The following is a 27,896-nucleotide window of genomic DNA, read 5'->3' as shown; positions in this document are numbered from 1 at the left end:
TAGTACATGCGTAAAAGATATTTATCTCATATAGGTTCTTTATCAATTTATTATCTCCAATTACAGTCTGTAAGATATGCCTTTACTTATATGAGTATGTTTTTACGCGTATAGGCAGAAAAACAATGGAAAGTTACTTGAATATTCTACAGCTTTGTTAAAGCGCATGGATTTCATTTTATGGAATTCTTGCATTAACTTGAAGGATTTTCGAATACGAAGATCTTTAACTTATCGCATGACATTAATCCTGTTATAAAACCTGCCTATTAATAGTTGCATTTATTACGCGCAAATCTTTCAATCTGCTTATCTAATAAAAAACAATTCAGGCCAATTTTTTTCTTTCGAACAAAAATTCACAAACTCTATGCTTTAAAAACAAATAAATTTTGAAGACTCAGAACATATACATGCAAAATATAAATCACTGATATGTATAATAGCCTTTTAAATGCTTTCTGTATCATATATAAAATACTATAAACAAAATTTTATCTTAAATTCTGTCACAAATTATAGGTCGTTCAAAACAAGCGATAATAACTATCGATGAGCAATTATCTTCCATTGTTAAAACATTGCGCAAGTTGTTTGCGTACGTTCCACTGCAAATTTGCTTGAGAACCTCTGTAATGGATTATATTTAAAGGAAGACACGTATAAGTAGGAACAACGCAAATTACGCGCAGTGAACTTCGTGAATTCGTGGAAGATGAAACATTGCGCGAACTTTCCGCGCAATATTCGTCAGATTTGATGATTACGAGATCACAAGTTTCACCTTTGTGCTTTCACGAGACGATGACCCATTCTATGATGTGAATTGATGCACTCTAAGATAACTTATCGTGCATTGATAAACTTTTTTTTCATCACGCTGCTGGATAGGAAGATCATTATTTGCTCAGATGACGCGTGTACAAATAAAGCGAAAATAAGTCTGCGATGGAAAAATTTCTATCATTCTATTATCGGGGATTATTCGATGATTTACAGCACAAATGCTCATGTTTAATTCAATCGATCGAAACGTGCGCAATCATATTTTATATTTTTTTAATCACTAATCACATCAACGTTCCGTTTTAATGATGAAGATTTCATCACGAATAAAAAGAAATATTTTAATAATTAATATAAACAAGTAACCTTTTTTCAACTTCGCATAACAAATCATAAACCGTGAACCATTTCATTCCGGTTATGAAAATTGTATTGCGTAAAAAAATAAAATTTAAATAAATAATCACTCTTTGAACTTTTCTAGAATTTTTATAAATGTGTCGAAAAAGGTTGCGCGAAATATCTTTCTCGAATATATCTAAGTCGTCTTCGCTTAGTCTCAAAATAAAGTTACAAGAGAAAATGTAGTCATTGTTGTACGTGTCGTATATTGTGCTTTATTTGCGGAAAAATTTGCGCGTAGAAACGAACACGTGCTTGAAATCGCAGTAACAGCCAAGCTGGAAGAGAAAGAAGAAAGAAACTTAAAAATAAAACCAATCTTTCTCACACGTAGGCATATGCATCGGTACCATTACGATTAAATGAACAACATTAAAGAAGAATGCGCGAATTATAGAATGAATGTGCCGCCTTTTTGAAGGCGACTTTCCTCTTATTACTACACAGTGCCGCTAATGATTGCTAAGCGCAACACTTATTGCAAAAAATTCATATCAATATAATTGAAAAAAAGTACTGCAAAATATACGTGTATTTTTTCCTTGTTCGATATTGCAATCACAAATAAAGAATATCTAATATTTCATTCACATTTATAATTTTTTTTTATTAAATATAAAATGCAACCATATTAATTAAATTTAAAAAATTGAAGTTTTTGCAAAAAAGTTATCATTGTTATAAATTATTATAATGTATATCTGCAAGTCGTTTTTGCTTCTATTTACTTGCAAAAAAACTATTATCGTTGTTCAAAGTGCATCGAAAGATGAATGAAGTGCTGCGTTGCGTTTATACACAGTGGCAATTATCGATGCTCTTCGCATCGTTTCTACGACGTATTATCATTCGACCGCGTCGAGATATGCAAATATATTAAAGCATCGATGTGCAAAGCGAGTGATTAACGGAGATTTTTACCAAGTATATCTATTTTCAACGGTGTCGTTGACATCTCCTGTTCGCGGCATAGACGTGCTCACTCGGAACTCGCAATATACAGAAAGCTGTGTAGTCTTGTTTTTCCCTTTTTCCAATAAAAAAATAAATCTTTTCTAAAAAGCACGCATGCCGATGCTTTATATTTCACTGTCGATTATATAATATCACATCATTCGCGAACGACAATTTTAATTACCACTCCACTCACACTTCTGGTATCAAATCGGACGTTTAACGCTCAATTAATATATAACAAGTATTTCAACTCCGTGAGATTACATAAAAATTTTTTTTTTTTCTCTGACGCGTTAATTTGATAAAACGGAAAATATTTTATAAATATCGCCTTTCACGTTTATCTAAAAAGACGCGTTTATCTAAAAAACGCTTTCGCCGCGCCGCGATTCACCAGTTCGATCCGGTATTGCGAAGTTAAGTGAAACGTGTGATGCGTATCGCTCGCTGTCAACAGATCGACTGAATCTGCGAACGAACATGCTATGCTTTGTATCAACGTCTTATCGCAACTTTAATGCACACGGATGAAAAAATCTCGATCGGCAACCTATTTACGTACCACGTGTTTCTTATATCATCATCACTGGTTATCATCATCACTTGAGACGCGTAGTTACCGAAGCAACGTGCCCGTTTTTCAAAATAAATCCCAAAAGCTTAGCCGTCGGTTTCCGCCTTTCTGCTTCTCTCGCTTCAGCAACCGCGAACAATCTCGCTGAACGTAAAATACAGTGCGCGATAAAAACGGCTGAAAGCAAATTTACTTGAATGATAAAATGTGATTATTTAATTAGCGGCTAGCTAAAAAAACGCAAATATGTAATATTTTGTGAAAAAATTATCTCAACATACTCCTAATACATTCTCGCAAAATCGATACAAGAGAATGTTGTAGAAAAAGAATATATTTTGCAATTCGTAGGGAGGCATTCTATTTACATAAAGAATTGACACAAGATTTTTATACTTACTATTTTTTGCAACTACTCAATTAATCGAGAGTTAATTACTATAATATCCACGTGACTAATTCTAATATTACAATAATGATAACGGTCACTAATGGCGGGAATAATTTTTGCTGCTTTTGTCCTCTTTAGACTTATCGAACTTCTCTCCTCTCCGTCGTCTATTCAACGGATTTCGGGGATCATAGATCTCAAACCAATCGTCGTCTTTCGTACTGGCATCCTTGGCGAGCACTGGCGTCTTATCTTCGCAGTGCAGAGCGTGTGTCATCCAGGATTCGTCCAGAGGATCGTCATCCTCAGTATCCTTTGATGTCTCCTTTGTATCAGGTGTATCACTCTTCACGTGCTCTTTGGCGTTTTGAAGTTTGTTCTTGAATTTGTTTAACAATTCCATGGTATAATCCTCGCGCGTTTTACCTTTCTTAGGCAATTTCGCCTTTGCCTCCTTATATTTTTCTTGAGTCTCTCTATATTCTTTCATTATTTCAGATTTATTTTCTTTCTTTTGAGCTTGTTGCTTCTGTTCAATTTCTTTCGCTTTCTTCTCGTTCTGCACGTCGCGCTTCAAGTCGCGTATTTCTTTCCTAATTGCCTCACTGCGTATTGAAATGGAAACAATACGAAATATTAAAAAGATACAAGTTTATAAATAATTAAAAACTATATAATATAATGTTATACATACGCCTTTTTCTTCCGCTCGTCGTCTCGATCTTTTCCCAAATAATATTCCTCGACTTCCGCATCATCGTTTATTTCTTCGCTTATCGATTCATCCTTCGTTTCATCCTTCTCGATTTTCGGCTTTGATTGGGAAGCCTTTTTAGAATCTTTCAATTTATTCTTGATTCTTTCTTTTACAGCTCTGTTGATACACAATATTTTATAACTATTTTTCATTACATAATAATATATTTATTTTCTGCAAGTGACTTACTCTTTTTCTTTCGCCAAAGCAGCCAACTCTTCCGGAGTGCGTGTTTCATCATCATTTTCCCAATCGCTGTTTTGATCCTCTTTCTTTTTTTTACTTGGTGGTTCAGTTGGTTCGACTACAGATTGTGAGCTTAATTTTGGGTCGGACAAGCAATCGTGTGCTGACTTTCCTTTACCACTGTACTGTTTGTTTAAAACTGAAGACTCTTCTTCATCTTCTTCAGCTTCTTCTCCAAACGATAGCAATTTGAAATTCCTAATACATTTGCAAATATTAAAATTTTAAATATTATTCTTTAAAATAAGTATATTTAAGTTTACATCTTACTTTACACCAGTCTTCTTCTCCTTCTTGCTTTCTTTATCTTTCTTTTCAGACACTATTCTTGGAACAATATCTTGAAATGGATTATTTAAGACTTCCGTTTTTAAAATTTTCTGCGGATATTGAGGCCTATCATCCTGAAACGAAGAATTACATAGAAATTCATACATCTTCCTTTTAGTTTTTAGTTTTAAAGTTTTTAAAGTTTTACATAAAAATATAATATACACAAATGTAAAATACTTACGTGGTCTACAAGCGCATCTTCCAATTTAAGCATATTGTAAATTGTTTCACCAGTAACTTTGCCAAAGATAGTGTGCTTATTTTGTAACTCAGGTGTCGAACCAAGAGTAAAGAAAAATTGGGAACCATTATCGTCTTTGCCAGCATTGGCCATAGCAAGCAGACCTCTTCGACAAAAACGTAATCTTGTATGAAATTCATCCTGTAAATAAAATGAAACACAATTATTAAATCAAAATTACAGCAACAAGCACAGTTATCATACTTTAAAGTTATCATACTTTAAAAGGATGTCCATATATGCTTTCGCCGCCTTCTCCTGTTCCTGTTGGATCTCCACCTTGCACTATAAAACCTTTCACAACTCTGTGAAATATTGTATTATTATAATAGCTCTCCATGCAAAGCTGTATAAAATTTCTGCAAGCCTTGGGAGCTTCCTTCGTCCATAATTCCAGATCTATATCACCAACTGTTGTCTTCATTACCACCTATTTAAGATAGAAACATAAATTAAATAAAAAAAGATATAGTAGCTTTAATTGCTCTGTTATTTAACATAATAATAATCTACAACAAATTTTATGCATGAAAGAAAGAATTATACCACATGCTCACATTGACTGATGTGTCTTTGTTATTAGTTGAATTTATTATAAATTTAATAGATTATATTATGACTTATGCATTTTTATTTATATGTAGAGTAATTTAGACTTACTTTGCCCGTTGTGGGCGGTTCTTGTATATAAATATTACTCATGTTTATAACCTCTCACACTAAACACTGGATACGTTGAGCGTGGTTGCAGCTGACAGCAATCGATCAGCTGTTTGATAGTTGCAGCTATATAAATCCAACAGATGGCAGGATTTCCAACAATGCACGTGCGCTTTTTTCGAAAATCATTTTTCTCGAGAACTTGATGATGACTCAAGATATTCCTTGATAGTTTTGTGTAATAACAGTTTTCAGAATAGGATGACGTACGATTTTGTAACAATAAAAAAATTAGCAGAAGAAAGGCTGTAAGAACCAAATTGTTGTACATTCAATTGTTTAAAAAATGTACATTTTATTACATAAAATTAATTTTTAAATTTAATGTGTAATATATCTAAAATAGATAATAATGTAGTAAATGTAAAATATATGTTCTATTATCAATATCCTATCCTATTATCGATGAATTATCACGCAAGAACATTGATATGTTTCGTTTCTCTCTTCATGCACTTCTTGCTTTCCTCTTATTATTTTCCTCGTACTAATTTTGTCATTTCTAAGATGGAAATTCCCAAGATTATTATATGTTACGTCAAAAATTGTTTGTAAGCATCTCAAAAACATTGTGTCATCAAAAATAAATTTTTTATATATACTAGAACAATACAAGCGCGCGCTACGCGCGCGCACTTATCATGATAATTTTATAATTATAAAATCTAAATATTTAAAAAAAATTTTTTTAATTTTAAATAACCGCCAAAATAACCTTTGCTTTCAAACTATCAAACTGCCAGAATAATCAAGATAACCAATCAGCATCGCGAAAAAGCGTCAACAATACTTTCGATACATTCGAGTATCGATTTTTCATGCCTTTTTAAGAGTGGATTCAAGTAAATGATTTTTTTTAATTCAAGAAATATTTATTAGAATCAAGTTAATATTTATTAGAATCAAGTAAATATTTCTTCAAAATCAAAATACATTAAAATTAATAAATATAAAGTTATTATAAAATAAATATAAAGTTATTATTATTAATTATATATATAATATTATATATTATATATTATATATATATAATAATTATATATATATATATATAATATATATATAATTATATATATATTTTATATATATAATATTTATAAAATATTTGAAAAAAATGAATGAGAGAAATATAAATAAAAAACGAGCGAAAAAGGGAAAAGGCAAGAAAGGAAGAAAGATAAAGTTTGCGGTTAGGCATAGTCTATATGATGGTCGCCATGCCATTGTAGTAGTTTCATCAGGGACAAAAAACCCAAGCTTCAGTCAGTAGCGGATAACTGCGGTTGACGGTTGATATTCTTTCGAAATGCGAGTGATAGTTTTACGCTATAGTTTTACAAATTAGACGAGCACGTTGAATTATATGGCTATATGTTTAGTCCAAGCTTTTTTAAATGACACAAAGCAATAAAAATCCTGAAATATTGTGAAATGTTAATACTGTGTATACGTTGTTATACGAGTCGCTAAAATTGATATTATTATTTTAAACAAATAAAGTCGTTATCTTCCGAAAGCGGATAAAATTCAGATAAGAGCGAGAAACGAGACTTAGAAATAATCGCAACATACATCTATCATTCAACTGGTAAGTAAACGCCATTGAAAGTCATTGTCATGAATTGGAATAGATACTATCTCTCATTGAGACAGTTAGTCTTTTATGAAGAATTTAATAAAACACTCGCGTCTGCTTTTATTAGCATTTTCGTTTAAAAAAAGCACGTGGGTTCTACAATCGTGAAGTAACTATTGTTTGTGGCTTTATATTTATTTTTCGATATATCGATTTAATCCAGGAAATCAATTACTCGATTCTTGTTCTTCTCAACACAGTTTTTTTACCCTAATATTTAAAAATACAAAAAAGAGAATAAAAATCGTTATTCGTGTATGTAATATTATATCATGTATTTTTTTATGCAGTAAACAGCGTGTAACGATTTTCCTACCTTGTTTATAGCACAGTTTATAATGTAGCTAAATTAGATCCTGCTATACATATATGGTATATGACGTAAATATTTGTTCCCACAGGATCGTCAAGGATCGTCAGTCCACATATTATAAATTCGAGTCTCATTAATAATGAATATAGCTTATATTTTATGTGATATACAATATGTAGCACCTTAGACATGTAACAAGATTACTATTAAAGAAGGATATTATGTTTTATCTAATCCACTATACTTCCGACTTTTGCGGTAGTGTTTTTGACGCAACTTAAAAAGAAATGCGTCTTAAAAATAAGTACATGTATGCAATGTAATAAAGCGATAAAAATACGTTTTTTCTGTTTGTTAAAGTGATAATCAAACGAAAAGAATTATAATATCTTGGAAAATGACCAGCAGATATTGTGAGATATCTATTGTGATACTGTCCTTTACCATAGCAAGTATTTCCGCTTTATATCCGACAAGCGAAACATGCTATTGGCAAAAATATACATATGAAAGGGAATACAATGAAGTAAAATGTTCAACGAAAAATAATTGTATTAAAATCACAATGAAAGCAAATGAATCCATAATAGTAAGTACTTATTATTAAATCATAAGCGCGTTTCACATTTATCTACATAGACACATATATAATTTTGCAAATTTAAATACTTGTATATATTTAATATTACAACATGAAAAATTAGATTGCAAACCATAGAGTTAAAAAAATTAATAAATTTAATTAGAGAACAAATCGATTGTTCTGATAAATCAATGTTATAAAACAGAGACATCAAATTTTTCATTATTACAACATTGTTTGGTATTCAATAATATTTCACAAAGCGCAAAATATTTTCTAAGAATATTTTCTATTCCATCATTGCTTAAAAAGCAAACGCATAAGTGAAACGTTGAAACTTTTTCAACGTTGTACTTGTAATTATTTATTTCAAGTTTTATTTCAAGCCATAAATTTGCATTAAATCCATTGAAAAAGTTTTAAAATCAAAAATGTTAGTTTTTTTTCTGTTAACTTCTTAATTAAATCAAGTTTATATCAACGAATCTTTTCTTTCACAGATTAATTGTAACAACGCAGCGGAATGGTCAGATTTCCTTCCGAAAAATGCATCTTCAATAAAATATGAAAAGATACAATTTAACAAGTGCGATTTACCCAGCAATACTAGTTTGAGTGAAATTGCACGTATACTAGGAGTTACAGGCGTGGAGAAATTCGTTTTTTTATCCACAGAGAATTTGAATTTTACCTTCACAAAGCATCATCTCGACAATTTTAAAAATGTGAAATATCTAGTTCTATTGCATACCAACATGGATTATATGGACAAAGATCTGTTAGCCGATTTGAAAAACTTGACTGAACTCAATTTGTCATACAATAAGTTACATCTAGTCACCGAATGTTTCAATCATAACTCTCAATTAAAGAAGCTCTATTTAAACAACAACAATTTGAAAGTGATAGAACCAGGCACATTCGATCAACTGGAAAATTTAATATATCTTAGTCTATGTAACAATCATTTAACCGAGCTTCAACCAGAAATTTTTGATCGATTGAAAAATTTGAAATACCTTAATCTATGCAGCAATTATTTAACCGAGCTTCAACCGGGAATTTTTGATCAACTCGTCACTCTGAAAGCACTCGATCTTAACTCGAATCATTTAGTCAACTTAACGGATGGCATATTCGCAAAACTAGAAAATCTTGAAGAAGTTGCTTTATGTAAAAATAATTTTACCACGTTGCCAAGAAACTTGTTACAGACCAATACAAAACTAAACAAAGTCAGATTGTCCAAAAGTAGACAAAATTTGATCTTACCGGAAGGATTTTTTAGCAATTTAAAAGAACTTAAAGAGTTGATGCTAGAGAAGAATGGACTGATTACACTACCGGAAGATCTCTTTCGGAATTCATATTCGCTGAAGACGATTAAACTGAATAATAATTACCTCCATTCTTTGCCCGAGAATATATTCCAGGATTTAACCAATTTAACAGAATTGGAATTAAATTCTAATAATCTACAAAATTTGTCTGATAATATTTTCCAAAGTACTAATCAATTAGAAATACTAAATTTGTCAGATAATAACATTACTTCTATTTCTAGGTATGTTTAAATCGCTGTTATTATATGATGTATAATAATTGCTTATATGTTTTAAAATTTTATTGATATAGAAATCTATTTTATATTTCAGACAACTATTTAATGGATTACAGAGCTTGAAAGAATTATATATGGAACAAAATCACCTAAGAACTATTTCCGATAACAGTTTCGGTTCATTAAACAATGTGGAGATTGTTAATTTGTCTAACAACCATCTTACATTACAACCTAATATGCGCGTTCAAGAAATCGGATGGTTGTCGCCTTTCTACAATTGTCGTTCGCTGAAAGAATTATATTTAGCAAACAATAGCATTTCACAAATATTTGGCGATTGGTTTATGAAATTTAAACTTGAGAAAATAGATCTCAGCTATAACAACATAACTTCTATAAAAGTAAGTATTTGAGAAAGCATCACTTAAAGTGATATATTTCACTCTTATTAAAGAATATATTTATAGATATTAGAATCTATAAATAAAGAATCATATTTAAGAATGATAAATATCTGATGATTCTTTTTTTTAATTTCAGGCAAGAAATTTGACGTTTGCGTCGGACATTATAGTGGACTTGACTCATAATAATATAAAGCATATTTTCTTACACGACGTCAAAGATATCGCGATAAACCAGGAACATAATCATAACGTAATAATAATAAAAGTGGACAATAATCCATTAAGTTGCGATTGCGATATCTATGATTTTCTACGTTACTTGGAATACGAAACGCCTAACGTCCAAACTTATTTCAAGATAGAAGTAGGACATTTGACTTGTCAGAGTCCAGAAGAGTTGAAGAACAAAAGCATCAATGACTTATTACCGCAGAAATATTCTAAAAATTTAACCTGTACGATAAAAAACACAGATTCAATTACTGTGTGCCCCGAAGAGTGCAATTGCATTTTGAAGCCCTCTGATAAAACTTTCACATTTAACTGTTCTCATAGAAACTTAACGAAGGTTCCGAATGATATAAAGGAGCCTAACATTTCCACGATTCAAAGATTTACAAAATCTATCAACACAGATTTGCAACTCCAGCTGGATTTCTCGAATAATCAGTTAACGCAAATGCCGGATTTGAAAACAATGGAACTCAGATCAGTAAAGAAACTCATTTTATCTCACAACAACCTATCTCAAATTACCCTAAATGGATTATCGACAACAATAGAGGTGAGTAATTTTACTATATCTTATTCGCAGAATAATTTATATAAAAAAAAGTTGAAAGAAACTGTCAGAACGTATAATTTAGCGAGGAGCTAAATAGTTATTTTTCTATAACGGTTACGACGGTTGTCGTTACCCACAAATAACTGATCATTCAAACAGTTATTTTATAACAATTATTTGATACGATTATTATTAAAATAAATTTGCAGAATAATATAATGTATAGAAAAACTAACTTACTATATTTAATATAAAAGACGTCACATTATTACGTTCTATATGTTAAAAGTATAATTAGCTGGTTTCTTTATAATGCATATATAAACTATAGATTAAAGCATATTAGAACATGGTGGGGCATGTGACACAAACAAACCTTTTATCTGTCATAAATTTGTTAAATGTGTCGATTAGATATCGGATAGGGAATTCCTAGAAAAAGTTTTTTAGATTACATTCCGAAAAGACGAATAAAATACGTACAAAGTTATAAAATAACTGGTATTAGAGAAAATGATAACCAGTTATAACAGTGAGCTTTCGATAACAGTTACAAAATAATAAAAGTATAATAAGCATGAAAATATCACTCATCACTAGTATAATTTAAAAACAAGTACAAGATGTTTAGTTAACAAAATTTACTGATTGATTTTGAATTTTTTTTAAATAGTCCGTTTATTTTGAAAGTGGTTTAAGTTCAGTGTTCCTTATGTCGAGATATTAAAAGGTTGTATTTCAGTTTAAAATACTATCGGTTTTCTCCAAAATTTATACTACTTGCAAAATCAATGTATAATAATATATAAAATATATACATATGTATGATAGATATAAAATTGGAAAAAATGGTTAATCTTAAAAATTAATCTATTATAAAAAATGTTAAACTTTACAATTAAAATCTGAAATCGAATTATATGTTTCAGGTTTTGGAACTACACAATAACAATTTATTCAAAATAGATTCTGAAGTGCTGGACTTTTGGGATAACTCAAGCTTAACTCACTTGACATTACATGAAAATCCATGGAAATGCGATTGTAATGCTAAACGTTTTTATGATTTTATACATTCAAACCTCGGAACAATCGAAACGTCTAAAGTAATATGTCATGAAAAGAATGCATCTAGATTAGAATATAACGATTTTTGTCCAACAACGTTTGATATAACGGCGATGATCTGTGTCAGTGTAGCAATCGCTCTTCTCGGATTAATTATCGGTATTTTTGGACTGCTTTATTACAAATACGAAGAACAGATTAAAATATGGTTATTCGCGCATGGGTGGTGTTTATGGTTTGTAACAGAAGACGAATTGGATAAAAACAAATTGTATGACGCATTCGTAAGTTTTTCACATGAGGATGAGATTTTTGTAATGGAGGAATTGGTACCGAAGCTAGAAAGTGGTCCGACGCCGTTCAAATTGTGTCATCATTATCGAGATTGGATAGCAGGCATATGGATACCGGATAATATTGTTAGATCCGTGGTGAACTCTAGACGAACAATAGTGGTGCTGTCGCCAAAATTTTTGAAGAGCATCTGGGGAATAATGGAATTTCGGATCGCGCATCGTCAAGCGTTGAAAGATAGTCGAGCAAGAGTCATACTGATTTTGTATCAAGATGTTGGACCTATCGATAATTTGGATCCAGAGTTGAAAGCGTACATAAATATGAACACGTACATTAAATGGGGAGATCCTTGGTTTTGGGATAAATTAAGATACGCGTTACCGCATCAGCGCAGACTGCCGAAAACCAGTAACGTCGAAAGAAAGATTTTTGAGACTCATCAATTCTACATTCAACCAATCAAAAATAAAAAAGATATTGATTCGATTGCGTTTCCTGAGACACCTGCAAGCACTACACCGCCAGCCGATTTCATTAAAATATTCATGTGCGATAAGAAGTCAGAGGAAAAATCGAGAAACTTGCAGAATCTTACAGAAATTACATAAATTAAACGGTGACATCATCCGTACACCAGAACAATTAACTAAGCACAATTATATAATCGAGAATAAAGAATTTATCTAATGTACCAAAGATAAAGGAATTATGACAACTCAGTTCGGCGAAACCACCTAACATCAGATCAAGATTACTATTTTATCGCTTCTCTAAAATTAAACTTTTCTATAAAATATCTTTTAAATAATGCAATTTTTTTTCAAGATATTTTAGATCGACATCAAAAATGAATAATCCTATATATTAACTTTATTTAATTGCACGACTTAATTAGTTATGCGGAAATATAGCAAGATATACATACACATATTGTATAATAAATATATCTCTCACGATTTAAAAATATTGACAATGTAATATCCACTGATAAATGTTGTCCGTCTTCTTTAATCAATAGAAATATAAGTATTTAAAAATATTATTAATTTTAATTAGTTTTAATTTTTGTCTATTTTATTATGAGTAATTAAATTTAAATATTAATATGTAGTATGTATTAATATGTAGTATGTGTCGTACAAATATATAATGTAACACAAACATCTCGTTTAAAAAATTATAATGCACGCAACAAGTTAATCTCCCTCCATACCTTTCTTTTTTAAACTGTTTTGTAAAAATACACAATATAATTATTAATATTAATGATATTAATATTACTCAATATTAATTATTTTACCATAATTGATTAGTAATACATTACATATATAAAATGTATTCTACTTTTTAGAGCATATTTTTCCATAAAATCGAAAAAACTGTGCAGCTCATAATAATTAAATACACAATTTCAATTCTCTGCATTATTTTAAAAATGTAAATTTCTCAATTTTAACAAAAAATCATGTTAAGACTCACGCGCACAATTGATACTAGTACGTTGTATTGATAAAACACACGTGGTTTCTAGGGAACTTAGTTCCGTGAGCTCGTCCTTAGAAACAGAAGAAAGTGAATTAATAATTTATAATTGTGCATGTTTTATGTCTTTATTATTAATCTACAATTGCAGGCAAACTTGCGCAACAATATTCTATAAAAATATTATAAAATAATCGATTAAAAACGAATTTACAGAATGACAAACAGTGATAACAGTAGAAGTGCACATAACAAAAACATGTTTGTAGATTGTAATATTATGGAATCAACCGTTGCGCTATCAGATTATTCACATTCCAGTGCATTAAAGCAAATCAAAATGAAAGATTACATAAAAGATATTTGTGTCTCGGAATTTTCGACGGAGTGGGAAAGAAACATATTGAATTTAATACCTCGCAGAGACAGGCAAAAGCATTCCTCTTTCATAAACTCAGTGATGACCGAGGTGAAAAATATGTACATTGAAAATATGAAGGACTTTATACTGAAATCCATATTATCCTGCAAAATATATAAGAGAGAACATGTTGCTTGCGAAGAATGCGAAGTGTCAGCTGGCTCGGAGCACATTTTCGAAAAAATAACGTATGACAGTGCGATATTCACGAAACGCCGCGATTCATTCGCCAAAAGATATTTCCTTTCCTATCCGATAATCCGACACGTTATGAACACAGCACATCGTATTCTTCCCGCGGTGATCTGTGATTTCAGGCGTTATCATAAGCTCGGAATGTTAACATTGCACGGCTTTCAAGACACCATCCTAAAGGATATCAAAACAAGCGCTTTAGTGATAACCAATCAGTTTTACACGGAGACGTGCAAAGCCGTGCAGAGCTCGAAGATGCTGCACAGCCTCTCCGCGAAACGCCTGTCACAGCTCATGCGATGCCTCACGAACGTGTTCGTTCAGCAGATTCTCAACGTGATGATGAGATCGATCGATCATGTGATAGATATCATGAGAGACGGCCGTTTCTGTCCGCAGATCGAGTTTCAGCTGATATGCGAAGGTGATCGGCTCGTGACCGAACCGGACGTAGAGAAGGTATTTTCGACGTATCACAACATTATCGAAAACATCGAGAACATCGCGCGGGACTTGATGCCGTTGGAGGAGTGGCTGGATGTCAGAGCGACGGAGAGGTACATAAAAATCGCGCCTCCCGACTGGTTCCTCGAAAAGTCTCACCGCGATTTGCAGGAGATACTGGACGCTCTGTTTCGACCCGTCAACGATCACGTGGCGTTCGTCTCCGCGGAATTCAGCGGCGTCTGCAAATCGAGCAGCAGGCGCCAGATATCGTCTCTGGCGTCGAAACGACCGGATTTCGACGCGTATCTCGCGCACATACGCAGGTACAGCGAGTACCTCGGCAAAGCGAACTCCATGCTTTCCAATCTGTATTACAGCGTGGGAAAATTGGAGCAGAACGGCGCCAAGGAGTCTCTGAGGCAGATCTGCTGCGACGTTATAGACACCCTGACGGCGAAGCTCGTGATGTATCATCGGGACTACAATCGCTCGATCTGCTCGGACTTCGAAGATCTGAAATCCACGGCGCTGGACATCCCGAGGGACGCGAAGTCCTTGATACAGTTAGCCGAATACATGTCGCAAGCCTCGAAAGTGTTGATGAAGGAGGAGGAGGAGAGGATACGGCAGTCGGTCTACATGCTGAGCAAATTGTTGGAGATCACCGTGTTCACGGACGAGCATGTCGACTTAAACAGAGCCACTATGAATTGGCTGCACGACATTCAGCCGGTGTTCGCGCAGAACAACACGCTGTGCGAGGCGATGAAGAGCGAGCTGGAGGAAGATCTTCAGCGGCGCATAAATGCGCTGAACTCGGAAGTCGACGCGATGTTCCCGCAGCTGATCATCCTGGACGACATGGACGATATAAGCAGGATCGGAGAGTACACGGAGCATTACAAGGATCTGATAAAAAGATACAAATGTATGGACGACGAGATGGAAGTTATCAATTCGGAGGAGAGGCTGTTCAGGTTTCCGGAAACGGAGTTTCCAAAAATAATCGAGCTGAGGGAGACGATCGTGCCGTTCTACGCGCTCATACGGACCGTTCATCAGTGGCGGAAGGACAACTCCGTGTGGCTGAACGGCCCGTTCGAGTGGCTGGACGCCGCTGTGATCGAGAAGAAGACCGTGAATTACTTGAACGAGATCACGGAGGTGAGCAGAACGATGAAGTCGCGGATCAAAATGGACGCGACGGCGAACAAGTCCTACAAGTTCTCCGGCATCGCCGACGATCCCGATCCGATGCAGCAGCCCGCGCCGCTGAAGCTGTGCTGGCAGGCGCTGAATGACATTAACGAATTTAAAGCTTACCTGCCGCTCGCGGTTTGCATGTGCAACCCGGCGCTGGAGGCGCGCCACTGGAACGAGATGTCCGCGATCTGCGACTTCGATCTCACGCCGAACGCGGGAACCACTCTGAGGAAGATGATCGACATGAATCTGATGGACAACATCGACAAGTACAAGGCGATAAGCTTGGGCGCGAACAAAGAGCTCTATCTTCAGCGAGAACTGGCTGAGATGGTGCGAGAGTGGGAACCGATGTCGTTCGAGATGTCGAGCGACGCTGAAACCGGCGTGGTGGCCTTCAAACACGTAAACGACATCGAGGAACTTCTCAGGGAGCACGTGATTAAAATCGAGGAGATGAGAGCGTCGCACTTCGTGAAGCCGATACTGTCGGACGTGATCGAGCTCTTCGCTGTGCTCACGAGAATTCAGCAGATCCTCGATCAATGGGCACGCGTACAGTCGCGCAAACACCGTCTGCAGTCAATATTCTCTTATCCGGGGATAGAAACGCGTCTGAAGCAGGAAACCTCGCTGTATCTGGAAGCGACGAGAACTCTGCGAGATATTAGCGAGAGATTCGAGGAAAATCCGAGCTTCGAGGAAATCAAGAGATCGTCGAACCTGTTGCAGGTCTTAAATGAAGTTAACGAGAAGCTGGAGAGAGCGAGCAGAGATGTGAGGAATTATTTAGATGCTAAAAGATCATCCTTCACGAGATTCTTCTTCCTTCTGGATTCGGAAATTCAGCAAATACTGTTCGAATCGACCAATACGACAAAACTGTGCGCGATCGTGAAGAAATGTTTCGCTGGTGTGGAACGATTGAAATTTAACAAATCGAACTACATCGGAGGCGTCATTGGACATTATGGAGAAATCTTGCGTCTAAATAACGACATACTTATCGATTCTAGCAATAAGTGCGAAGAGCAATGGTTGATTCAACTCGAAAGAGAAATGAGAGATGCGGTTTGCGAGAATATTCTGCGATATCATCCTCTTATTACCGAAAATTCGACGTGTTTTCCCGTCGATAATTTTCCAAGCATGGCGATCTTTTGCGGTTTACAGCTTCATTGGACCTCTTCGGTGGAAAAATGTCTCGCGCCGCCGAACACCGAAATGTTAAACTCTTTACTCGCGACATACGCCGATTGGACAACATCGATAATCGATGAATTGAAAGAGAAATTAGCGCGAAGACGCCGAAATCTGCTGATGTCACTCATCATTATTATGTCCGCTCATAAAGAAGTCATAAAGCTGCTGCTGGAAAGAAATATTACTGAACGAACAGATTTCGAGTGGATCGCACAGCTGAAATATTACTGCAGCGCCGAGACTGTCGAAATATCGGTGTTCGACGCAACGATTGAATACGGATACGAATACAATTATTACCAACAGAATATCGTTAACACGCCGTTAACCGACAGATGCTTTCGCACCATATTGCAAGCTTATCGCTATCATTTGTACAGCGGCGTCGCGGGCCCGACAGGCAGCGGGAAAACGGAGACGATCAAAAGTTTGACGAGGGCTCTCGCGAAGCCGTTTTACGCCGTCAACTGCAACAATGACATTTCTTACAATTGCGTAATACAGATATTCAAAGGGATGATCTCCTGCGGAGCGTGGATTTGTTTCGAGAGCTTCCACGGATTAAGAGTGGAATTACTGTCGGCGATCGCTCAGAATCTCACGCAGATAAAGCAAGCGGTGTCGTCGGACTTGAAGTCCGTGAATTTCGAGGGCTGTGATCTCGACTTGAACGCCACCGGAAATATATGCGTGAACATCAACACGGAACAATCCGGATATACCGATCTGCCGGACAATTTGAAGATCCTCTTTCGTTTCGCGTCGATGACGAAACCGGACGTCGAGAGAATCGTGGAAATCGAGCTCTTCGCTGGCGGATTTCTCCATGCGAAAGACCTGGCGGCGAAACTGGCTGTCAGTTATAAATTATTGTGCGAATATCTGGAGGAGAGGCGCCATTACAATTTCGGCGCGTCGTCGTTGAAGACCGTCGTTGCGACCGCGATCGGCATGAAGCAAAATTTTCTCGACGAGAACGAGCACGCGTTGCTGCTGCGCTCGATGATCGACGTCAATATATCGCAGCTGCGCGACACCGACATACCTGTTTTCCAGAGTATTATGGAGGACGTTTTTCCGGAGTCCGATGCGCTCGTTTTCGACTGCTCGGCGCTTTTCAACGCCCTCGAGAACGTATGCGCGAAGAGATTTCTCGCGCCGCACGCGACGTTCAAACTGAAAGCCATTCAGATCGTCGAATTAATGCACATCCGTCGCGGTCTCGTGCTCATCGGCGACCCTTTGAGCGGAAAGACGGAGATTTTGCGCACACTCGCCGAGACGTTGTCATTATTGCGCGATCGAGAAAACAAAATCGGCGCCGCGGTGGAACTTGAAACAATTGTGCCGTCGGTGGTGGACGGTAACGCGCTCTTCGGATATTTCTGCGACAAATCTGAAACGTGGAGGGACGGCTTCTGCACCGCCGTATTTCGCCGCTTTGCGGAGAGCAGCTCAGCGGATCGCAAGTGGTTGGTCTTCGACGGCGATTTAAGCGGCACGTGGATAGAAAATTTATACACGACGCTCGACGAGAACAAAATGCTGTACCTGACGTCTGGCGAACGACTTCCCGCGGCGGAGTCGATGTCCGTCGTCTTCGAAACGTCGAGCACGGCGGAAATCTCACCCGGCATGATATCGCGATGCGGAATAATCTATATCGATTCGCATTCCATTGGCTGGAAACCGCGCGTGCTGTCTCACATCGCGAGGCACGACATTTACAGCGGACACGACAAGATATTGAGCGCTTTATTCGACTGGACGATAGATCCGTGTCTCAGTTTTCTAAAGGCAAACGGCGACGTAGCAGACGGCCAGGAATTACATCTCGTTACGTCGACATTGAATTTATTCGAGATTCTGTTGCGGGACGCTTGCGAGGACGCCGCGGACGACAAGAGCAAGGACAATTACTTCGTCGTCTGGGCGCAGGCTGCCTTGATCCTGGCGATCGTCTGGGGATTGGGCGGAAATTTAATCAACGACCCGCAGACACGATTCAACGCTTTCTGCGCGACGCTCTTGAGTGGCGCGGACGCGAAATATCCGAAGCCCGACGCGATCAAACACTGTGACGTAACGTTGCCCAGCGAGGGTTTGATTCAAGATAATTTCTACATCTTCAAGGGTGTCGGCAATTGGAAGTACTGGGGCGATCTGCTGAAGAACGAAAAGATGCCCGAGGTGTGCAACTTCAATCCGATTTACATCCCGAGCGTTAACAGTCTGAAATACAATCACGTGTTCCTGAAACACGTGAAACGCCGGAAGCCTTTCCTCCTGTACGGCGACGTCGCCGTCGGCAAGACTTGTCTCATGCACGATCTTCTGAGCAACAAGCTGCCGGAAAATTGTCTGTCCAATTTTTTCAGCTTCGCTTCTATGATCGGCGCGACCAGAGCGCAGACATTATTGCTGTCGAAGCTGAACAAAGTGCGGCGCACCGAGTACAGGCCAGGCAGAAATCAGTTCTGCGTGAACTTTGTGGACGACGTAAGCGCAGCCGTTCTCCAAAGACCGGAAGCGCAATCCGTGTTCGAGCTGCTGCGTCAATTTCTCAGTTACGGCTACTGCTACGACACGAATGAATTAAACAAGGTGTTTATACAGGACGTTACGTTCACGATTGCGGTTACAACGGGAAAAATCGGTGGCGAGATGCCGTCTAGATTTTTGAGGCACTTCAATACTTATACGATTGCCGCTCCTGCGGCGGATAATATATTCAAAATATACTTCAATGTGTTGTCCGCCAACTTAAAGAGAAATCTATTCGCGGCGGACGTGACGGGAAGCGTGACGAGTATAGTAAATGCGACGATCGAGGTCTATAAATCGATAGTTAAAGAGCTGCGGCCTGTGCCGAGCAAACTGTATTACTGTTTCGATATGAGAGACATGTCGCGGGTGATTAGCGGTTGCGGCTTGATCCAGAAGGAATCGGTGGAGACGAAAGTCACGTTTATTCGACTATGGGCGCACGAAGTACTGCGTGTGTTCGGCGATCGCATGTCGAACGACGGCGACAAGGAGTGGCTGTTCTTAAGAATTCGCGACGCCGTGAAGAGCAACTTCAAAGACTCGTTCGAGGTCGCGTTCGATTACCTGCCGAAATTCGGCAGCAATCAGATCACCAAGGACAGCTTCGGCGATCTGATGTTCGGCAATTTCATGGACGCGGAGAAGAGCGGCAGGTGCAGGCGGTACGAGGAGATCGGCTCGATGGAGGCTCTGAGAAACAAGATCCTCGCGTATTTGGACGAGTACAACGCTAATTTCAAGAGGAAGATCGACGTCGTCGTGTGCCGCTACATGCTGGAGTGCTTGATCAAGATTTGCCGAGTCCTCAGCATGCCGGGCGGGAATCTGCTGATGATGTCAACCGTGGGTTCCGGCAGGAGAACGACGACCGCCCTCGCCGCCTTCGTGCAGCAGCAGAGTTTCTTCGAGACCACCGCGGAGTCCTATTACGATATGAGCGCGTGGAGAAGCGACTTGAGGAAAATCCTGCGGGAGTGCGGAGCCGCGCGGAGAGACGTCGCGTATTTTATGAGCGAAAGACAGATGAAGGACGCGTTCCTGAGCGACATCGGCTGCTTGCTGAGCACCGGCGAGCTGCCCGACCTATTTTCCGCCGAGGACCGGCAGAGTATAATCGAAATGACGCGACTGCACGCCCAGGGCGGCGATCGGAACGCCGAGATGAGCGCGCGCTCGGTGATGACGTACTTCGTGGAGCAGTGCAGGAACAGATTGCACTTCGTGCTGTGCTTCAGCCCGGTCAGCGCCGCGTTCAGAGCGTATCTCTGCTCGCATCCGAATCTGGCGAAACACTGCACGGTGAACTGTTATCAAGTCTGGCCCGATCAGGCGCTGCTGGAGATCGCCGTGAAACATATAAAACTCGTCAACGTGCGGGAGGAGCTCAAAGCGCGCGCGGCGAGAGTTTGCGTGCGATTCCACAGCGACGCGAAGGAGATGAGCTTGAGATACGGCGAAGTATTCGACAGAACGATTCACGTGACGTCGTCGGCCTTCCTGCACATGCTCAAATTATACACGCGACTAACGTCGGAGAAGCAGAAGGAGATCGTTGCGACGCGGAATCGATACTTGGCCGGATTGGAGAAGCTGGAACTGGCGGCCGAGCAGGTCGAGCAGATGAAGGCCACTCTGACGATCCTGAAGCCGCAGCTGGAGCTGTCCGCTCAGCAGACTGTGATCACAATGAAGGAAGTGGAGAACGAGAATCTGACCGTCGAGCGAGCGACGATTCTCGTGAAGCAGGAAGAAGAGATCGCGAATCGGAAGGCGGAGATCGCCGGCACCCTGAAGACCGAATGCGAGGCCGATCTCGCCGTCGCAATACCGATTCTGGAGGACGCCGTGCTCGCGCTCAACACCCTGAAGCCCACCGATATCACGCTCGTGAAAGCGATGAAGAATCCGCCCGACACCATCAAGCTGGTGATGGCGGCCGTCTGCGTGATGCTGAGCGTCCCGCCGGATCGCACGATCGATCCGGCGACCGGCAAGAAGTTCACGGATTACTGGGGCCCGAGCAAGCGCATCCTAGGCGACATGAACTTCCTGCAGAACCTGAAGGACTACGACAAGGACGACATCGCGCCTGCGATAATGCAGGTCATCAAGAAGACGTACATGACAGACAACAGCTTCATGCCGCATATCGTCGCGAAGGCGTCCAGCGCCGCCGAGGGACTTTGCAAATGGGTGCGCGCGATGGTGTCCTACGACGAGGTGGCGAAGGTCGTCGCGCCGAAGAAGAAGAAGCTGGCCGAGGCGCAGATGGAGTGCGACGAGGCCGAGGCGTTCCTGAACGAGAAGCAGCAGACCCTGGCGGCGTTGAACGCGAAACTGGCGGCGCTCAACGACAGTCTGCGGCAGACGTTGCAGAAGAAGCTGAACCTGGAGATGGAAGTGGCGACGTGCACCGCGAAGCTCGTCAAGGCGGAGAAACTGATCGCCAGTCTGGGCGGCGAGAAGAGCCGCTGGATGCAGTACGCGCATAATCTTCAGATGAATTACGACAGTCTCGCGGGCGACATGCTGCTCTCGTGCGGAATAATGGCTTACATGGCGTCCTACAGCACGTCGTTCCGCGACGAGACGCTGACCAAGTGGAAGGAATTTATGGAGGCTTCTGAGATACCGTACACCAAAACCTATGATTTCATAAACGTCCTCGGCGTGGAAATCGAGATCAATCACTGGCAGCTGTGCGGCCTCTCGAAAAATCGCTTCGCGGTGGAAAACGCTATCATCCTGAAGAATTCGGAGCAGTGGTGCCTCTTCGTCGACTCGCAGAGTCAGATAAATCAGTGGATCAAGAAGATCGAAAAGAAAAACAATTTAACAGTCGTTAAGCTGACAGATCCTGATTATATGTCGATCATCGAGCGAAACATCGAGAACGGCGACCCGATTTTACTGGAGAACGTCGGGGAGACGCTCGAGATTGCGCTGGAGCCAATTCTGCTGAAGAGCATTTATCGCGATGATGAAACTTGGTACATCGATATCGCGACGAAATCTATTAAGTACTCGCAAAACTTTCGACTCTACATCACCACGCGACTGTCAGATCCGAATTACACGGCGGATATTTTCAGCAAGCTCACGATAATCGATTTCTCGATGCCAGACGGAACTCTGCAAGACAAGCTGCTGGACATCGTCGTCTCGAAAGAGAGACCGGAGCTTCAGGAGAAGTTCGAAGCGCTTCGCATTCAGGACGCCATCAACAAGAAGGTTCTTCAGCAGCAAGAGGACAACATTCTAAGCACCCTCTCGTCGACCACCACGAATATCCTGGAGGACGAAGGCGCGATACAGACCCTGGATTCGTCGAAGAACCTCACTGTAGACATCGTGAGAAAACAAGAAGCGGCCCGAGCGATGATTGGGGATATCAACAGATTTAGAGACGCGTATCTGCAGTTCGCCGATCATTGCGCGCGATTGTTCTGCACGCTGAACACTCTGTCGAATTTGAATCACATGTACCGCTTCTCATTCTCGTGGTTCATTCAGCTGTACGTCACGTCAATCGAGACGTCGAACCGGAGCGTCGTTCTCGAGAAACGACTGCAGTTTCTCAAATCTTCGTTCACGAGAAACCTTCACTCCAGCGTCTGCAGATCGCTCTTCGAAAGGCACAAGCTCCTGTATTCCTTCTTGCTGTGTGTAAGAATTATGATAGACACTCGAGAAACCACGCAAGAGGAAGTTGAGCATTTCATCTCCACGAACGCGGGGGATTCCGACGTGGTTCTAGAATCGGCGCCGGAATGGTTGCCGACGATTAAATGGAAAGAAATCTGCAAACTGAGCAGCGCGCTGGCCGACTTTCGCGAGCTCGCGGATGACTTTCGTATCAACGGCGCAGTTTGGAAAAAATACTGCAACGCGGAGCCCTTCGCGAGTCGTCCGATACCGAAACCGTGGGCCGACAGACTGACTCGCTTTCAACAGCTGATGCTCATCAAAATCGTGAGGCGCGACAAGATCATCGTGGAGATAATGCGATTAATAGAAGACACCATGGAGGATGTATTCAACTCTTATCCCCGCCTCCAGATAGCCGAATCGTACGCCGAGTCCAGCTGCCTCACGCCAATTATATTTATCCTGCCGAGCTACGCCTCGCCCTTGTCGCTCGTCTCGGCGTACGCGAGCGCCCGAGGCTACACCTCGAAGTTCATTTCCCTGTCGATGGGCGACGGACAGGCGAACAATGCTGAAGTTCTCGTCGAGCGGGCGCGCAAAGAGGGTGGATGGATACTTTTGCTCAACTGCCATCACGCCGCTTCGTGGATTCCGCGGCTCGAAGGGATTTACGAGAACCTGAATCTATCCGACACGTCCTTGGACTTCCGACTGTGGCTCTCCAGCTGCTCCGTCCCGGACTTTCCGATCAGCATTCTGCAGAACAGCGTGAAGATCGCGTACGACTATCCGCTGCGGCTGAAGCAGGGCTTGCTGCGAGCGTATCGATCGGAGCCGATAAGGAGTAAAGAGTTTTTCGAAGGGTGTCCCGGAAGGGACAAAGAATTCTCCAAGCTGCTGTACGGGCTCTGCTTCTTCCACGGAATCGTCAGGCAGAGGAGACACTTCGGGCCGCAAGGATGGAACATGCCGTATGATTTCGACCACATGGACTTCGAGATGTCCATCAGGCAGCTGCAGAATTTGATCAACGCCGAAAACCTGTCATTCGACACGCTGCTCTACCTTGTCGGCGAGTGTAATTACGGCGGGAAGATCATAGATAACATTGATCGGAAGTGCCTGCGATACCTATTACGCTGCTTTTGCAACGCTCGTGTAATCGACAGCGGCAATTATTCATTTTCCGATTGCGCGGAGCACGCGGTGCCTCAAAGATGCGAATACCGCGACATTATCATACATATCAACGACATGCAGTTGGACGCGTCGCCGGAAGCTTTCGCCACCGACGAAAATGCCCTCGTCAGGAAAGACACCGCTGTCGCCGAAGAATTTCTAAAATCGATATCTCGTCTTGATCAAATCGGATCGCCGAGCGACGACGTCGCCCAGGATAAAATATTGCAAGCTATTGATAAAATTACCGACAAATTGCCCGCTTTATTTAATATTAACGAGATACAGGAGAAACATCCTCTTACCTCGCGCGATCCGTTAAACGCGATTCTCATTTATGAAGCTGAACTGATTAACAGAATTTTAATTATAATTACAGAATCGTTGAATAATTTAAAGTCGGCATTGAACGGCGAAATTGTTTTGACCGATTCTTTAGAAGATTTTGCTAAAGAAATATACAAGAATAAAATTCCACGCGTTTGGAAGACGATCGACGTCGGCATTGTGACTGAATATTTGCCAAATTATATCAGTTTGTTCTTGAAACGTGTAAATTATGTGCAAAGCTGGCACGATAGCGGCTTACCTCGTATTGTCCGCTTCGACGCGCTGTCTTGTTGCAAGAGATTTTTGCTCGCGGCTCTCCTTATGTTCTCACGATGTCGCAATGTACCTGTTGAACAGATTACATTAAACCTCAAAGTAAAGAAATGTGATTCCACGTCTAGCGAGGAAAGCGTAGATACATATTATATTCACGGTTTATATTTATCCGGCGCTCGATGGGATACGCAGAGGCATGTGTTAATTGAAAGTTTGACGAATGTATTCTGGCACGACATGCCGCCGATATGTCTTACGTTTAGTACGGAAGAAAAGGCTGTCGATAACATTTATGAATGCCCCGTATATATCTCGTCGATGCGATACCACGAAGTACATACTGATACGAATAGAAATAAGAGGAATTTTATTACGAGCGTATCTTTGGAAACTGACAAATCGCATGAACATTGGATAAAACGTGGCACAGCATTATTTTGCCAAGTCGACAAATAATTTGAGAAGCGAAAAATCCGCTTAGCGACGTAAACGAGCGTATGATCATAATATTTTTATAATTTAGGATAATCAAAATCTAACCTCTGTTTGGTAACATCGATCAATTTTATCGTCATTGAACGTATAATTTGGATAATATTTACCTTTCTCATACTTCGTCGTTCGAATTGTTTATTAAATAACATGAAGAGAATCGTTAGACTTTCTATATTTTCATAAAACTCACAAAAATCTAATTCTAAGTGCAATAAATCGACAATGCAAAAGCGTTTCTTGCACGGCGCATTCAAACGGACATCCTCGACTGTGCACATCCGGTTCGACTGCGCGCGAACGAGGGGAATGACAGACAGATCGTGAAAACCGACACAAAGGGTCATTAGTTTCGACGAACTAGCCTCGCGAGGTGGGAACATTCCGTGGAATTTTACACAAATCGAACTCGCGAGGGAAAAACGGTGGATAACATTTCGTGAGTTTTCTAACATTCACGAAGAATGGCGAGTCGTGACGAGTTGGTCTCGCAATTCGCCGACGTAACTGGTGTTGAAGCCGAGAGAGCGCTATTTTACCTTGAGTCATCTGCTTGGCAGCTCGAGGTGAGACAGCACATTTATAAAACTCCAGATATCGAGGTTCTCTTTTTCTCGTGCGAGTCGCGAAGCTCCAGTGTTTCGGAGTTAATCTCGGCACCAGTTTTTATAACCTTACTATTCGCACCTGTTAATACCCTCCATTTTCTCAGTGATCTACTTCTTATCTGACGTTTCGTTTATGCATAAAATGTGCATATGTTTTTATTTCCATATAGATTTGACAACTTATCATAATGATTGCAATCTTTATCGACAGGATTAAGATTACAATTAGCGAAGCTTGACGCAACATATGCTGTAAGGTTTCAATTTTCTTTAACAATTCTGTCACACGCGTTGGCACGTAGTATTTTTGCAGGTTGCCCTCGCCAGTTTCTATGAGAACGATGAGCCGTCCGGATTGGTGACCGAAGCTGTTGAGGATACACCACCAGTGGAGGAACTACCAGCGACAACAGACACAATGTCAAAGCATACAAAGTCTGATTCCACGGAGTCAAAGGGTGCTAAACCAAAACCTAGGTTTGGAACATTAAACGATCTTCAGAACAGAGACAGCAGTTCTGAGGAAGAGGAGGGACAGGCATTTTATGCAGGAGGCTCAGAACACAGCGGCCAGCAGGTTCTAGGACCAGGAAAGAAGAAAAAAGACATTATCAGTGATATGTTCAAATCATGTCAGGAGCAATCGATTTCTGCGGAGCCTCCAAAAATGGGTGGCCAACAGAGACCAAACACATTTAGTGGTACAGGATATAAATTAGGTCAAACTAGTTCTGACACTGAAGGTATCTTGAATCTTACATTATTTGCATAAAGCTTATGTACTTCAGAAATGATGTGTTTTATATTCTATTGTGTAATAACAGTTGTAATTGGAGCACATTCAGATCAACAATCCTCAAGCGGTCTCATCACGTTGAAATTGTGGAAAGACGGATTCACTATAAATGATAGTGAGATTCGATCATATGATGAGCCTGAAAATCGAGAGTTTCTGGCTGCCATCAAGCGAGGTGAAATCCCAGCAGAGATTCGTCAGCAAGTACAAGGCGCAGAGGTACGACTTGACATGGAGGATCATCGTCATGAGATTTACGTTCCATCCAAATCCAAAGTGAAAGCCTTCTCTGGAAAGGGACACATGCTAGGAAGGTACATTGTAGATGATTAATCTTGATAAATGATCTATTTTTTATATTTGATTCCAGATGTGATTTATACATTTCTTAGATTTTGTTTTTATAACGCTATAAATATTTCAGTCCATCACCGGCTACTGTAGGGATGACAGTACCAACAGATCCCGCTGATCAAGCTGCTAATGAAGCGCAAGCAAAGAAAGAACTGGATGTAGATACGTCAAAACCAACCACGACGTTACAAATTCGCCTTGCGGACGGCAGTACCGTGAAGGCTCAATTTAACTTATCGCATACAGTCGCTGATCTTAGACGATATATAATAACGTATCCTTTAATATTCTTAGAAACTCTTGATCTTTTTAGAATCTTTCCTTTTTTTATCTTGTTTAAATTATCTGTTCAAAATAGTGAATTCAATTGAAAAAGATTTTTCTTAACACATAATATTAGTATGAGACCTCAGTATGCTCTAAGGGATTTCAGTTTATTAACCATTTATCCAACGAAGGAACTTGCAGAAGATAAGACAATCGAAGAGGCTGGTTTACAAAATTCGGCTATAATGCAACGACTGAAGTAAATAAACTTTTTCTAAATTTCTAGTTTGAAAAATGTAACAGATATATAACAAATACATTTTAAATCTCATAAAGATAAAATTTCTATGTATTTTTATTGAGAATATATATTACCTCTTTCACTATGA

At 39.7% G+C, this 27,896-nt stretch overlaps 4 protein-coding genes and 1 pseudogene across 9 annotated transcripts in view; 3 read left to right on the top strand and 2 right to left on the bottom strand.

Moving 5' to 3' along the window:
- Nucleotides 1–2,251, bottom strand: part of LOC136997932 (uncharacterized) — an 8,115-nt gene extending 5,864 nt beyond the window's left edge. Inside the window, exon 1 of one of the 2 annotated variants that reach the window (XM_067349364.1) lies at nucleotides 2,110–2,251. In XM_067349364.1, coding sequence (XP_067205465.1) covers nucleotides 2,110–2,143 — 34 coding nt within the window. In that variant the 5' untranslated portion in view covers nucleotides 2,144–2,251. Of the gene's footprint in view, nucleotides 1–784; nucleotides 907–2,109 lie in introns of those variants that run through there. The other variant, XM_067349365.1, reaches the window with a different exon arrangement.
- On the bottom strand, nucleotides 32–25,646 carry LOC105678790 (spliceosome-associated protein CWC27 homolog). 2 transcript variants are annotated; one of them, XR_010888476.1, is made up of 10 exons: nucleotides 25,593–25,646; nucleotides 24,974–25,060; nucleotides 5,348–5,653; nucleotides 4,908–5,117; nucleotides 4,628–4,828; nucleotides 4,384–4,517; nucleotides 4,057–4,311; nucleotides 3,805–3,984; nucleotides 3,120–3,715; nucleotides 32–2,896 (listed from the first exon to the last, which is right to left on the bottom strand). XR_010888476.1 is itself a non-coding variant. In XM_012378432.2 (9 exons), exons 3-9 carry the CDS (start codon nucleotides 5,387–5,389, stop codon nucleotides 3,208–3,210), a joined length of 1,530 nt encoding a protein of 509 aa, XP_012233855.2. In that variant the 5' UTR covers nucleotides 5,390–5,653; nucleotides 24,974–25,060; nucleotides 25,593–25,646; the 3' UTR covers nucleotides 3,036–3,207. The 2 variants fall into 2 exon arrangements, 1 of the variants encoding a protein (XP_012233855.2); XM_012378432.2 differs by lacking the exon at nucleotides 32–2,896 and having other exon boundaries at nucleotides 3,036–3,715.
- Nucleotides 6,548–13,220, top strand: LOC105678784 (protein toll-like; annotated as a pseudogene).
- On the top strand, nucleotides 13,870–26,010 carry LOC105678783 (dynein axonemal heavy chain 7-like). Its single transcript, XM_012378420.2, has one exon. The coding sequence runs from the start codon at nucleotides 13,882–13,884 to the stop codon at nucleotides 25,444–25,446; it is 11,565 nt and encodes a 3,854-aa protein (XP_012233843.2). The 5' UTR covers nucleotides 13,870–13,881; the 3' UTR covers nucleotides 25,447–26,010.
- p47 (NSFL1 cofactor p47) lies at nucleotides 25,805–27,896 on the top strand. Of its 4 annotated transcripts, none has more exons than XM_012378428.2 (5): nucleotides 25,805–26,048; nucleotides 26,404–26,833; nucleotides 26,936–27,200; nucleotides 27,311–27,514; nucleotides 27,641–27,896. In XM_012378428.2, the coding sequence occupies exons 1-5, from the start codon at nucleotides 25,947–25,949 to the stop codon at nucleotides 27,768–27,770; spliced, it is 1,131 nt and encodes a 376-aa protein (XP_012233851.1). In that variant the 5' UTR covers nucleotides 25,805–25,946; the 3' UTR covers nucleotides 27,771–27,896. The 4 variants fall into 4 exon arrangements, with proteins under 4 accessions (XP_012233851.1, XP_012233850.1, XP_012233849.1 ...); XM_012378427.2 differs by having other exon boundaries at nucleotides 26,927–27,200; XM_012378426.2 differs by having other exon boundaries at nucleotides 26,915–27,200.

The sequence above is a fragment of the Linepithema humile genome, chromosome 2, assembly GCF_040581485.1.
Source record: "Linepithema humile isolate Giens D197 chromosome 2, Lhum_UNIL_v1.0, whole genome shotgun sequence".
NCBI classification, from domain to species: Eukaryota; Metazoa; Arthropoda; class Insecta; order Hymenoptera; family Formicidae; genus Linepithema; species Linepithema humile.
Note: the sequence above shows the minus strand (reverse complement) of the source record. Positions and strands in the feature narration are given on the sequence as shown.

Coding starts and splice junctions, on each gene's coding strand:
- LOC105678790 (XM_012378432.2), bottom strand. CDS start 5,389: ATGAGTAATATTTATATACAAGAACCGCCCACAACGGGCAAA. Junction 4,829..4,907: donor TATATGGACATCCTTTTAAA/GTATGATAACTT, acceptor TTTTATTTACAG/GATGAATTTCATACAAGATT. Junction 3,985..4,056: donor GCTTTGGCGAAAGAAAAAGA/GTAAGTCACTTG, acceptor GTGTATCAACAG/AGCTGTAAAAGAAAGAATCA.
- LOC105678783 (XM_012378420.2), top strand. CDS start 13,882: ATGAAAGATTACATAAAAGATATTTGTGTCTCGGAATTTTCGACGGAG.
- p47 (XM_012378426.2), top strand. CDS start 25,947: ATGGCGAGTCGTGACGAGTTGGTCTCGCAATTCGCCGACGTAACTGGT. Junction 26,834..26,914: donor AACTAGTTCTGACACTGAAG/GTATCTTGAATC, acceptor GTGTAATAACAG/TTGTAATTGGAGCACATTCA. Junction 27,515..27,640: donor CTTAGACGATATATAATAAC/GTATCCTTTAAT, acceptor ACATAATATTAG/TATGAGACCTCAGTATGCTC.